General features: G+C 41.8%; 1 protein-coding gene across 4 annotated transcripts; it reads left to right on the top strand.

The window, feature by feature from the left end:
- Window positions 1-1,672: 1,672 nt before the first annotated feature.
- LOC109411869 (aprataxin and PNK-like factor) lies at window positions 1,673-14,393 on the top strand. 4 transcript variants are annotated; one of them, XM_019685491.3, is made up of 3 exons: window positions 1,673-1,913; window positions 2,034-2,874; window positions 3,059-3,318. In XM_019685491.3, exons 1-3 carry the CDS (start codon window positions 1,818-1,820, stop codon window positions 3,190-3,192), a joined length of 1,071 nt encoding a protein of 356 aa, XP_019541036.3. In that variant the 5' UTR covers window positions 1,673-1,817; the 3' UTR covers window positions 3,193-3,318. The 4 variants fall into 4 exon arrangements, with proteins under 4 accessions (XP_019541036.3, XP_019541037.3, XP_062702539.1 ...); XM_019685492.3 differs by having other exon boundaries at window positions 1,674-1,913; window positions 2,034-2,859; XM_062846555.1 differs by lacking the exon at window positions 3,059-3,318 and adding an exon at window positions 14,031-14,393 and having other exon boundaries at window positions 1,675-1,913.
- The last annotated feature ends 12 nt before the right edge of the window (window positions 14,394-14,405 follow it).

Raw genomic sequence — 14,405 nt, 5'->3', positions numbered from 1 at the left:
GATTTTATAGATACAGATTATAAGTTTTTCAAATATATTGAAAATCTCGATATTTTCCGTTTTCCTACTACAGTTGTTTTAAAAAATGATGAAACTTTATCAAAGCCACAGCAATACCAGGAAACTGAGAATGTGAAAGGTCAAATTGTTCTGTTGGATATCGAACATCAAAGTCTTATTTTTATTCCGACGGTGTTCTACAGAAAACTATTGCTAATACAATTGCGCTCGAAAAACAATCTTCCATTAGTAATATAGTTAATGCCAATGTTTGGAAAACTATTAAGAAAAGATACCCAGGCGATGTTTTGATTCCTGTATCCATCTACTCCGACGAATTTGAAGTAAACGATTGCTTGAGTTCACATAACAAAAAACACGTAATATGTGGGATTTATTATTCCATTCCTACAATACCAGATCAGTACCGCTCAAAGTTATGCAACATCTTTGTTGCTGGCATGATTCGAAAAGTAGAAATCAATGAGGTAGGCATTAGTAAACTGTTTAACGAAGTAATTCAAAAATTCAAAAGAATTGAGGAAAAGGGTACTACGTTTATTATTGAAGACAAAGCAATTAGCGTTAGATTTGTTTTATCCATTGTTCAAGGAGATAACCTTGGTTTGCACCAAATGCATCAATTTATGACGTTCAGTGCAAACTTTTATTGCAGATTCTGCTCGCGTTCACGTGACCAGTGTCAAACTGATACCGAAGAACAGCTCGAATACAGACGAACAATAGAAACCTATAATAATGACGTTAAGACCAATAGACCATCAGAGACAGGAGTTCGAGGACCATCAATTTTCAACCAACTACCCTGTTTTCATGTTGTTGAAAATTTATACGTAGACGCAATGCATGATTTTTTTAGCGGCGGTATCTGCACATTAGGATTTACTGCTATTTTAAATTACTGCATATATGTAAAGAAATTCATATCTCTTAGCGCTTTCAACACTCAAAAAACCATGATAAGTAAAACAGTTTTAGACACATCATTAAGCAGAATGCCAGACTTGACCTCGGCGTTCGCATCGTTTTTGTTTGAGTTTGACGTTTGCCCACTACCGCCACCTAGTTGATGGTTGGCCAAACTCAGTCCTTTTAGCATAGGGCGAACATATTTCCGTGACTATGATTTGAATCGAGAAATGTTCGAAGTGTTACGTCTGTTTGTCTGTGGCTACACCATGGTCCAATGCACGAATTTATGCTGGCCTGCTTAATTTATGTCGGCACCGCTCAAACGTCAAATTTCGCGTGAGAGTAAGCAGGCCAGAATAAATTCGTGCAGTGGACCATTGATTATACGTCGTTTTCAAAATTTGTTATTTAGGCATGGTACGCTAATTACGTAACGCAAAAATTGACCTTTTCAGACTCCCTCCCTCCCCCCATGTAACGCCTTTTGTATGAAAAGCCAAATATTTTTGTATGGATCGTAACGCTATGATTGACTCCCCCCTCCCCCTATAGCGTTACGTAATTTGTGTACGATGCCATACTGAATTCATACATTTTACGATTCGATAAATACGCCTATTTGAAAACGTATTCGAGTTTTGATTCGTGTTTTTTCTTGTGTCCCACCCTGTCATACCCACCACCAAACGCTGAATCGCTGAACGCGCTGAATCCAAGAAAGTGCGCGCCATTAAATTTTGTTTCAAATGAAAACATAAACAGTCGCCGCGACTTTTGCTTTACCTCGAACGTTTTCGCAGTTTTTAGCGAGATTCAGTGTTGAAATGTAACTTTTATTGTACCTAGTGTTAAATTGTTTGTGAATAGTAATTTCATTATCAGAAATGGCCATCCAGTTGGTTCTGTTCGATTGCGAGAAGCAGGTGGACATTCCGGTGCCGTCCGCGGAGATTGTAATCGGGCGGGACTCGATTCTTCAGGTAAATGCGGAGGGGGTGCGTGACTCATGCCCTGTTTGTTATGGTTGAAGTGATATTTAAATGCCTACGATTTTCCTGTACGTTCATGGCTTGGGATTTAACTTTCTGTTTCCTTCGCAGTGTGACGACAAGCGCATCTCGCGTCAGCACGGCATTATAAAGCACGATGGCGCGCAGGCCGGTCGCACCATTCAGATCACGTCCACACACGCGAATCCTATTTTCCTGCGGACCTCGGACCAGGTGTTGGATATACTGACCAAGGATTTGACCGCAACGCTGAGGCACGGTGAGAAGTTTGCACTGCTTCCGGATCAGTACTGGTTCGAGGTGCGGTTCCGAGATACGGAAGATACCGCAGAGGCGGAGGAAGCCGTAAGCAGCAGTTCGGCTGCGAATCCAGAAGAGGAGACGTCGGGAGTGGAAGAAGTCGGTGCTACCGGAGGAGGAACGATACGGGTTCGAACAATGGAGGAGGTTAATAATGCGGCTGTGGCCGTGGCGGAGCAACGAGTACTCCCGGATTGGATGGGAGGTGGTAGTGGAGAGAAGAGGAAGAACGAAGATGACTCCGAAGATAGTTCAAAGAAGGCAAGGAGTGAGGAGGTACCGGCGGTTAAGGCCGATCCAGATTCTGCGGAAGCAAGCACATCTCAGCAAAAGCCACAGCCATCATCAGCGGCGGATCAGGAAGCCGGCAAGACGGCGATAAAGAAGGAAACGGCAGACAGCACCAGCTCGCCTCTGAGGCCATCCTGCGAGTTTGGAATCCGCTGTTACAGACGCACTTTGGAACACAGGGCACAGTTTGCCCATCCGAATGACAGTGACTACCGGAGGCCCACGTTTCCTGCAGCACCGAGTGATGCTCCACACTGTCCCTACGGGGCGACCTGCTACCGTCGTAATCCGCAGCACTTCCGGGACTTTCAGCATCCCGATTCAAGTGAGTATAGAAGAGGTATGTGGTCGATGTCATGCGCATTCATTTCATATACGTATCATAAATTGTCCCTTGGCTTTGTCTGGTAATCATCCCAAAGTAACACTCGATTGGAATTCATGTTGGCTTGTTGTAATGCTTTTTTCCCTGTCGATCTCGATTGTTGAAAGTTACCTTGTTTCTTTACTTTGCCCCTTGTCAGCTGGGTACATAGCGGCAGCCTTTCGAGTGGTTCCCAGTCCCACCGATGACGATTCTGACGATGGCAGTTCGGATCGTCCCAGACGCATTACCAAAGCGCCGGCAAAGCTAAGTGATTACGTTATCTACAAGTAGTGGATTGGGCGTTATCATCTTTGACCATGTTACTTTAGTGATAAGAATTGTGATTGTTATGTATTTATCGAGCATATAACTATAGATTTGGTTTGCGAATAAAAACAAAAATATGCAAAAGCCTTGTGTCACTCGTGCATTTCTGGCTGCGATTCCATAACATTCTCCTGAAATTTTTCAGCGAAGTAGCAAATCTAGTTGAGAACGGAATCAATTCCACTCGAATCTGTAGGTAGAGATAGTGCCCAAAATGTGGAAATTCCACTCAAATCTCTATGTCGGTAGATTCTTTTCAAGACTTAGTGGAAACTCTCGAATCAATGTGGAGACTTTACTTCCATCTCTGTGATCATTTCAGTTAAATCTCTGGAGAGATTCCACTCCAATGTCTGTGGAGATTCAACTCAAATCGATGTTGAGATTGTTCACAAACCTCTGTGGAGATTCCACTTGATTTGTTAACGATATTCCACTCGAATCTCTGTGGAGATTCCACCAAAATCTCCGTAGAAATTATCTTACTATAATCTCTGTGAGCAATCCTGTTAGACCTCTGGGGAGATTCCTCTTGAATATTCGTAGAGATTCCACACACATCTTTGTTGAAACTGCTCTGTGGAGATTCCTCGCAAACCTCTGCGGAGATTCCAAACAAATTTCTAAGAAAATTCCAATCGCATCTCTGTGGAGAGTTTACACGAATCTCTGCAGTTAGACATACTATTCAAATATTTGTGAAAATTCAACTCAAATATCTGTTACGATTCCACTTGAATTTCTTTTGAAGATTCTAGTCGCATTTTTGTGGAGATTCTACTCGAATCTTCGTGTCATTTCCACTCAAACTTCTTTGGATATTCGAGTTAAATCTCTGTGAAGATTTCTGCCGAATATCCATGGTAATTCTGCTCCAATCTCTGTAGACATTCCAGTTAAATCTCTAAGGAGATTTTACTCAAATCTCTTATGAGATTGCACTTGAGTTTTTGTAGGGATTTTGAAATTGCACTCGAAAGTCGTGGATTTCACATGAATTTCTAAGGAGATCTAACTCGAATCTCAAATGGAATATCTTTCGAAACTTTCAGGAGATTTCACTCGAACTTTTGTGGAGATTTTATTTTGAGTGTGTGTAGAGATTTCACTCAAATCTTCATGTTGAATCATTAACTATCTCTGTGACAATTCCAATTGTATAACACTGTAAACCAGTGTAAGTCTCTATAAGGCCTGAAGAGACGGGAATTCTGAGCATCCCTAGATTGGCTAGTCGGGCACTGTAGTCTGTGTGGCAAGTCATCGTACAGGCTACTATCGCTCTTGAAACGTGGTATTCATTCATTCGTGTGGAAACTGCCTGCTATTCAAGACGCGGTTGGAAAAGGCCGGAGCTCGGCTAGTTTAATAGTTTAGTTTTGAGCCAAAAGTGTGGATTTGGTTAACAACACTTTGGAATTGACTCCACTCGTGGAATTTCTACTCGAATCTCTGTGGAGGTTCTACTCGAATCACTGTGGAGATTTCACTTGAATCTCCGTGGAAATTCTACTCGAATCTCTATGAACATTCCAGTTGGGTCTCTGGGGAAGTTCCACCCCAATGAATGCAGAGATTCCACTCAAATCTGTGATGGAATTGCACTTGAATCGCTGTGGAGATTCCTCACAAACCTCTGTGGAGATTTCAATCAGATTTCTTAAGACATACCACTCGGGTCTCTGTGGATTCTACTATATTTTTGTAAAGATTCCATTCCAATCTCTGTGGATATTCCGCTCGATTCTATTTGTGACGATAAATTCCTGGGATCATTTCTGTGGAATCTCTAAGGTGATTTCAATGATGCAAATTATCACCTCACTAGTGCTCATCACAACTCATCAACTGTATATTTATCGCGTGCGATTGAACTGTGCGCTGATCAGCAATGACCAGCAGCAAAGAGGTGGCAAAACGAACATGATGTAAATCACAAACGATTTTGCACACATCTGAGGCTGTGACCATAGTGGGTAAGGTGAGATGCGATCGGATGCGATAAGTTATGAGATGAGAAGAGGGAAGTTTGATAGGCCATAGTGCATGAGGTTTTCAATGAGGGTGCGCATGTTGTTTTCACATCCTTTTTCGCCTATTTCGTGCGCATCAACGACTCGCGTGATTTGATCGATGAAGTCGCTTGTATGTTGAAGCGCTTCTTTGGATGTGGGTAGTGAAATGATCGTTTCATCTGTAAGAGCGGAAAGAAAAAATGCACCTGCTTTTTGTTTTGCGCGGGCCGTTTTTTTTTTTTTGCTATAACTTAGTCAGATTTGATCCTGTTGCAATAGCAAAAACCGACCAGTTCAAAAAACAAATCTGGTGTAACTGTACAAGATTGAGATTATTGAATTAATTATTTGATAAAAGAATGTATAAAATGTAATTATATCCGCGTGAGGGATGTCTTTATGTATACACATATTTTTACTTTCCGGACTGAGCTATCTGAGTGTTGATTTCAATTTAAATCAATATGAGACTGTTATACTGATTTTCGGCATTAAAACATTACTTTATTGTGCTGATCTCGGTAAAAAGAAACAAAAATTCGGCAAGTATGTATTATTTAAGGGTATAGATTTTTTTTATTACAAAATTTTCGGCGACATCTACGAGAAAAAATGTCTCTCAGGGTGTCTACTACCTGGAAAAACCTGGAAAACCGGGAGTCCTCAGGGAATTTTATTTAACAGGGAAAACCCTGGAATACTCAGGGAATTTCTTGAGTACTCAGGGAAATTTTACTCCGAAAAAATAAAATCATTGGGTCGTATGAACCTGGTAGTAAGAATCCATATAGAAATTCCGCTACAGGGATTTTTTTCCAGAGATTCCGTCAGAATTTCTTTCTGGAACTTCTTTAACAATATATCCTGGAATGTCTCCCAGGATTTCTTATAAAATTCCATTCCGCATTTTTGACGCTATTTTTCTTGGTATTCCTTTTTGATTTTTTTTTTCGGAAAGGTATACTTCCGGATTCCTTCCAGGATTCCTGAATTCAAACCGATTTCTCCTGGAGTTTTTTACGGGATGCTATTTCTTCTCAGAGTACCTCCAGTGTTTTGCTCAAAGAAATCTTCGTAGGATTTCTACCAGAATTTATTCCGAATACTCTATAAGAATGTCTGTCGGGATAAATCGTGGAATTTCTTTCGGCACTCCTCACGAAAATTTTACCCGATTCCTTCCGGTGTTCCTCTTGGGACTTCCCCAGAAGATCTTCACAGAATGTCTTTCAGAGTTGCTAAAGAAGTTATTCCTGGGGTTCCTACTAAAGTTTCTCCAAGGATTTCTGAAGGAGTTTTCACGAATTTACTGCAAAAGTTCCTCAAGAGATTTCTTTTATTTTTTTCTGTGATATCTTCAAACCATTGCTTTGGGCTTTCTTCGAGATGTTCTTCCTGGTCTCCTACAGGAATTTGTTAAAAGTTTTTGCGATGTTTATTTTAAAGTTTTATCTGAGATTTTTCTCGGAGTATCTCCTGGAACTTCTCTCAGAAGATTCCTTCCGATGTTGGTCATGAGATGTCTCTCAGAGCTTTTCTTAATTAAAATACCCTGAATTTTCCCCTAAGATTTTTTTCCAGAGTACCTTCTGGGATTTCTACAGGAGTTATTGCTGATATTTCTCATTGAATTCTTCTCTTGCATATTTTCAGGACCAGGCTGTTTCTTGTATTTGTACCGGATTTCTTATAGTGAGAGTTTTTACAGATATTCTGTGTATTATTCCCACAATTCTTCCCGGAATCTTGACCAGAAATTGTCCCGAGATTCTGGATATTCCTTAAGGAATTTCTCCCAAAGTAATTGCAGGGATTCTTCTACGGGTTTTCCTCAGAATGTCTCCTGAGATAACTTACGAAATACCTTATAGGAAATTCATGGAGAAATATTCGAGGGAATTCAAATAAATTCTTGCGAGAAACTCCGCAAAGTGTTATTGAAGAAATCTCGACAGGAACTTCAGGAAAAACCTGAGAAAAAAGGAGACATCTCGAAAAAAGTTCGAGATAATAGTAATCCCGAGAAAAAATATTAAGGACATCCAAGGAGGAATTCTGAAAACCATATGGTCGGCGTTAAGTCAGAGTGGACTGCGCAATTTTTTGGGCAGGTAAAGATAAGCGAAATAATTTGATATTTCTGAATTTTTCGACGTTTCTTTGATGTTGATGGGTCATTACATAAAAGAACTACAGTTTTTCAGAAAATAATGCGCTTGATTTGATATCCCAAGTCCTTGCAGGATATTTCCCCAAAATCATTGAAAAACAGATAGTCCGGTCTGACTTAACGCCGACCATATGGAATCTGGGAAGCAGCTGCGGACGAATTTCCGCGAGGAAAACAAGAGGAATATCGGAAAACTATCGGTAAAAATCCAATAGTTTATGGATAGCTGTCCCGGAAAACCGTTAAAAAAGGCATGGACACTGGCTTCAGCCGGCGGCTGTACCAATTGAACGAAACTTTACACGGAGTGGCTACGGATAAGAAGCTATTCTTGTGAAAATTTTCATCGGTCGGAGCGGGAATCGAACCCTCATCCACCCGGACTCTAACCGCATGGCTACGACATTCTTGAAGAAACTTTGAATAGTTTTAGATGGATCTTCAGGAAGAATCCAGCGAGAATCTCTAGTATATCGGAAAACCTTTGCAAGAAATATCGGGACGTACTCAAACAGATATCTCGTGTGAAAGAATCTTGCGGAAAGCCAGGAAGATACTTTGGAAGAAATTCCAGGAATAATGCTCAGAAATATTGAAAGAATTTTTGAAAAGAGTAGGGGAACTTACGTATTTTCGGCAGTTTTGTGCTCTTCGTCATGGGGGGTTTTTTGAAACCTCTTGAACTCAGAGTTGGCATCAAATCCTTCCCAACCAAATTGAATATGATCAAGTTTCAGGCAATTTGACCGGCAGAAAATCCCTCATGACGAAGAAAACAAACCTGGCGATGATACCCTAAGTCACCCTGTCAAGCCTGACAAAGAAAAAAGCAGAACCTTTCAATCAGAATCCTTTTAGCAATTGAGTTGAATACCATAAAACCCTTAAACTTTCTAACTTGCACATGAATAGCATGCACTGAACAAACGACCATATCAAACATTGATCACTTCATTTAAATCCCGAACATAGAAAATAAAATGTTTTTTTATACACATATAATAACAAAAATATGCTGTAAAAACTTAAACGATTTGATGGAATACTATTTTATATGTAATGAAATATGTTATTTTACATGGCGATCGATAGACAGTATGATTAATTTTTATTACGTCTGGTTCATCAAAATGCAAGTTATGTGAAAAAGCATTGAGTTATATTTAAAAACAACAACATATCAACGCATTTTATATTACCTACTGTGGGGTATGAACAAAGCTGAGTAGCATTCCCCATGCGTGTATTTCCCCTAGCAAGCATCAGTGACAGCCAGCACCATGACGGGGTCGTCGCGAGTGTGATGCTGCCTCATTGACGAGTGGACTGTTGGCGGAGCAAGACGCCATCACCGTGAGGTTCCGTATTATGCCAAGTGATTCTACATGCAGTTTGCTAAGATGGCTGGGAACGGATCCCAGTGAGTTGCCCGGTATTCACACCTACTAGCATTCCCAGCACATTAAATCCGCATTGCTTTACATACACAACGAGCGCAATAATAAAATCCATACCCAACAAGCATTCTCTTGCGTTCTCTTGCGATCACATGCGTCGAAGCAGCTCCATCGCATCTCCGCACTCATCGCAACTCATCTACTATGTGCGGTTCATGCGTTCTGCATATAGTTTCCACAGAGTGTGCTTCGACGCTTATCCGATCTCTTATCTCTTTGCATCGCACCTCAGCCACTATGTGCTCAACGTGACTGTGCCGCCACACGCTCGCCCGAACAGCCGAACCATACCGAATAGGTTGGTTTGCGAAGCTACGGCACGAACGCTCGACACGCACACAGAAGCAACATTCGCATGTACCGATACCATACTAATATAGCTTCCAGCCAACGATGCTTCGCGATAAGCTGTCGAAAAGCATCGAAAGCGATGAAAAGAGATGCTTGGCTAGAACGCAACGGCTCAACGGCGAAAAGGAAGAGTCAACTATGCTAATCAGTTTTGAGTCCGCTCGTGTGCTACTCGTATGGGAGGTTGATTGAATAAAGCGAGGATGGGTGAAAACGTATTTGTTGTCGAAAGCAAATCGCATCATTTCGCGAATGTTTTCATCAAATAGCAAGCTTGGGTGATTTCACTCAAAAGTCTGTAGAGATTCCACTGAAATCGATGCAGAGATTGCTTATAAATCTCTGCGGAATTTGCACTTTCTTTTTGAAGATTTTACTCGAATTACTGTGGTGATTCCGTACAAATCGCAGTGGCGATTCCACTCAAATATCTGGTTGAATTGCAGAAGATTCTACTTGTATTTCAGATGAGGTTTTACTCGAATCTCAGAAGAAATTCGATATGAACCTTTCAATCTATTTCACTCGACTTTTTGTGAAGCCTCAACTTGAATGTTTACAGTGATTCTATTGACTTGAATTATTTGAAGCTCTGTGGAGATTTCTCACAAATCTCTGCAGAGATTCCACTTGACTTGCTAGGGAAAGTCTTGTCGAATCTCTGTAGAAATTTCACTCGAGTCTCTGTAGGCCCCTAGGTAGACTTTGTAGACATTCCACTAAAATACTTGTGGAAATTCCACAAGAATCGCTGTAGAAACTTCACTAGATTCTCTAATCCGACTAAATTTCTGTAAACAGAAGCTTCTAAAACATGGAGCTTCTTTGCATCCGAAAAGCAAGCTTATGGACAGACTTGTTAGAATCCCAAAATGGCCGCCATGATGGCCGACTTTGGCACCTACTCACGATTTCTAGGTCACAAATCTCTTCGTAAACAAAACCAGTGCACCTGATCTTCTTATTTTAAGCTTATTATAAGTGAGCAAGAACAGAATAATAAAATGCCCTGTTATTAGAAGCTTGCTTCTTGAAATTTGTGCGTCTAAAGTTTTGATGCACTGTTGAAGCGGGATTTCAAGACGTTTGTCCTTATGAGCTTCTGAAAATAAAAGCGTACCAAATCCTGAAAGAGAAAGCATCCGCTCTCAAAAAGGACATCTTCTATGCTTTTGAAAATGGGAGCTTCCAAGCTCCTGACACCGGCAGCTTACGGTAGCTTTTGAAACAGTTTTTCTTCGGAAAGAGTTTCTCAATTTCTGAAAGAGCTCTCCCAGCTCATGGAAGAAGAAGCTCCTAATCAGAAAATTTCAATCCTGAGGAAGAGATTTCTAAGTTCCTGAAAGCGAGAAGGTCCAACCTTTAAAACAATAACATTCAAACTCCTGTTAGAGTAGTTTTCAAGCCAAAAGAAAATGAGCTTCTGAACTGCTTAAAGTGAGAGCTTCCAAGCTCTCTAAAAAAAAGGAAAGAGACTCTTACAGCACTTCTATGCTTCTAAAATAAGAAGCATCCAAGCTACTAGAAAACGACACCATCTGAAAAAGGGAGCTTCTACATTCGTGGAAAAGAGTCTTCTCAAGGTTTCGTCCGGTTAATCCCAATTGCTGGAGGAAGGAGCATTCAAGTTCGATAAAGAGGATGCTTTCATATTTTGGAAAAGGTAGTTTAATTTTTTAGAAAAGGAGCTTCTTATTTCATTAAAAACTTAGCATCCAAGGTATTGAAGAAGAAAGTTTCCTAGTAGAGTCATCTTTGAGGCTCCCAAGAAAGGAAGGTTTCTGAACAAAAGAGCTTCCCAGCTCCCTAAGGAGGGGTCTTCCAGGCTCCTCGAAGAAGGAGCTGCCATGCTCCTGATTGTTACGACCTGGAGTTCGGGGTGGCCGTTACAAACTCCCAGGTGTAGCGAATAACAGTTTAAAACATAACTTTATTTACACTAATAAAATGTACAATACAAAGACGACACGTTACTACACGGAGACTGCAAGTCTTCTAATCTAATGGCTGCGATTGTGCATCGATCGAAGGCATAACGAAATGCTATCGTCGAGCACGCAGAACGACGAGAGCATGAGAGCCAATCCAGTGGTTCTCAACACTGATAAACACTGATTTGACAGAGGGCGTCCCTAAGTTCCTATAGGAGATAGTTTCAAACTCCTTATAGTGAATACATTCATGCTCGTTAAAAGTGAGTATTTCCAAGCTCCTGAAGAGAGATTTCTTCCATTAGAGCTCCCAAGCTCCTGACAAAAGTAAGCTACCACGTTACAGAAAGAGCAATAATGTTCAAGCTTCTGACAAGGAGAGCTTTGAAACTCCTGCAAGAAGAACTAAAAGTGGGACAACCCATTGGCAATGGGTTTTCCCACTTTTAACGGAAACTGAGTAAGAAAACAAAGGATTTTTCGATTTCTGAGTAAGATTATAACTTAGCCACTGAGTAGAAATTTTTCTCTGTGTATTGATTTTACACTTACACGACGAAGTCTTCCTCCGGCTTGACGTGTTGATCGTTCGGGACAGAACAACGGCGTTCCTGAATTTCTCCGCTTGCTGGGAGATTTGATCTTCTGTGCGCTAGAGCAGTATCCGTCCTTGTAACCGGTCAGTCGGTTCTTGAACGGACATTCGCTGAAGTAGTACATGATGCCGCAGTTCCAACAAAGCGTAGCTGGACCGGTATCCATATGAGGATTGGATCTTGATTCTGCCGATCCTCACCCAGATCTGGAAGCTCCTCCTGCTGTGCTAACGCTGTCCCGATCATCGCCGTATCGTGCTTGATGTTGTGAAGCCACTAACGCTCGTTCGAAATCAGCTCCAGAGTTAGGTCGTCCCTCTCTTCAATGCAGCTGAACAACCTCGTCCTGATCTCCGCATCGCTTTCAGCCTTCGGCCCACAGACGAACATGAGGCACTTGAATTGATCCTCCACCAGCTTCCCATGTTCCGACTCGACACTTTCTCTTTCTCTTCTTGGCGTAACGTCCTCATTGGGACAATGCCTGCTTCTCAGCTTAGTGTTCTATGAGCACTTCCACAGTTATTAACTGAGAGCTTCCTCTGCCAATGACCATTTTTGCATGCGTATATCGTGTGGCAGGCACGAAGATACTCTATGCCCAAGGAAGTCAAGGAAATTTCCTTTACGAAAAGATCCTGGACCGACCGGGAATCGAACCCGTCACCCTCAGCATGGTCATGCTGAATACCCGTGCGTTTACCGCCTCGGCTATATGGGCCCGACTCGCCACAGAGTTTGTTTAAACGTCCGACAAACGTCTTGTAGTCCTCGGTGACTTGATTCATGACTTGCAAGAACCGATTCTGTCGGAAGATCCCAGTCTCTGGTGTTCCAAATAAGCTTTTCAACTTACTCGCCGTGTTGTCAAACCTGATTGCGTTGAAACGCTTCGGAAGGATGTAGCTAACCTCTCGTACTCCGGTGGACCTAGCTTCCTTACCAGCAAACTGACTTTAGCTTCTTCGTCGAGTCGAACGGCGTCCTTAGCGAAAAGATCCTCGTAACGCGCGTAACATCCAAGAAATGTGATGTTTTGATTCAGTTCGTACCGGAACTCACGGATGTTACTCGCCAACGAGTCGGGTCTGCTTCTTCTTCTTCTTCTTCTTCTTTATGGCTCGACGTTCACATTGGAATTTAGCATACCTATCTTCAACTTAGTGTTCTTTGTGCACTTCAACAGTTAATGATTTAAGGGCTTTCTCTGCCTGTCATTGCATGAATTTGTACATGGTGTGGAAAGGACAATGATACACTATGCCCAGGGAGTCGAACGGGAATCGAACCCGCCGTATCCATAACCTTAACCACTAGGCTAACTGGAGATGAGTCGGGTATTTGTTCTGAATTAGTTAGAACACTGTGTTACGGATAAAATTGGAACCTTATAAATGAACAACGCTTCACGTTGGGCGCCAGTGTAACGAATAGAACCCTACAAATGCTCATTTTATTTTCCATATCGGGCTCCACGTTTGGAAACTAGATACGAAAAATAGAATGGAATATTACAATTGCACAAAACATAAACATGCAACACATAACATTAATTGTGCCTATTTATCTAAATTCATAACGTAGTCTAACCCCAGGATGACGAGATTTCATTCTTTTTCTTGGTCCATCAGTCAATCCTGTAATCGTATTTCTTCTGGCGGATTGCCATTTTGATCGCAGCTTGTGTTTAGTCTAGGAGTTTGTAATCCTAAGGGGGCATCTAGATTCGGGCAACAACACAAGAACGTCTACAATTTGATGTCCGTGTTAGGGGACGGCTTGCGTGTTTTGTACTGGATCGCTCCTGAAATGTTTGGAGCGCTACAAATGCACATTAAAATTCAGGGACAGATGTACAAACCTTAGTATAACATACAAAATAACCTGACAAAATGTTCACAACAATTTACTCTCGTAACAACTGAACAACTGGACCAGTCAAAGTGTACGCTTCATACAAATTTGCAAAGTATTGTATGAACAAAAGTCTACGAGAGGGGAGAGGAGGCGTGGTTCCGCGATATAGTGAGAAATGTGGCTCTGAAGCTTATGGATAGCGTCATAAAACTATTGAAAACTACGGACTAAATCGAACATGCAAGCTGCTACCAGTGAGCCCAACACTAGCAGTGATAGTTAATCACTAAACAGATCCAGTGGTTCCCAACATTTCCGTAAAAGAAACAGCTACAATGAATTCCAATCATGCTTCAACATCAACATATTATTCTGATTCATTGCCATTCGTTGATCGAAGTCTCAAAACAGATCTCTACTTCCAGCCACAGTCACACCGGCCGTCACAGTGACCGTTATAAATCCAGCGCCGGGAGCTGGCATCCGAGGCCAGGATCAGACTGGCCGAAGACGGCGTCGCCGTCTCGCCCGGGACATTGTCATAGCGGCCATGGCCGATCCGAATCTCTTCGACGACAGCGATGAGGACGATGACGACGACGACGACGGAGACGATCTGTTCGGGGACGGAGAAGATTCCGATGAATATCTACCGGGCCGAGGAAATTCCGACGAAGAAGATGATGACAGTCCCGAAGAAGTCGATATCGAAGACGAAAATGAAGAATAGCTGTGGGAGTGGGAAGATCAATAAACATTACGCCATGTACCTTGAGATTTATAAATAATTCAGGCGTGTT

This window comes from Aedes albopictus, chromosome 1 (assembly GCF_035046485.1).
Source record: "Aedes albopictus strain Foshan chromosome 1, AalbF5, whole genome shotgun sequence".
NCBI classification, from domain to species: domain Eukaryota; kingdom Metazoa; phylum Arthropoda; class Insecta; order Diptera; family Culicidae; genus Aedes; species Aedes albopictus.
Note: the sequence above shows the minus strand (reverse complement) of the source record. Positions and strands in the feature narration are given on the sequence as shown.

Excerpts from the sequence above, each read along its gene's own strand:
- LOC109411869 (XM_062846555.1), top strand. The coding sequence starts at position 1,818 with ATGGCCATCCAGTTGGTTCTGTTCGATTGCGAGAAGCAGGTGGACATT. Across the intron at positions 1,914-2,033 it reads GGCGGGACTCGATTCTTCAG|TGTGACGACAAGCGCATCTC; the intron begins GTAAATGCGGAG and ends TTTCCTTCGCAG. Across the intron at positions 2,875-14,030 it reads TTCAAGTGAGTATAGAAGAG|CCACAGTCACACCGGCCGTC; the intron begins GTATGTGGTCGA and ends CTCTACTTCCAG.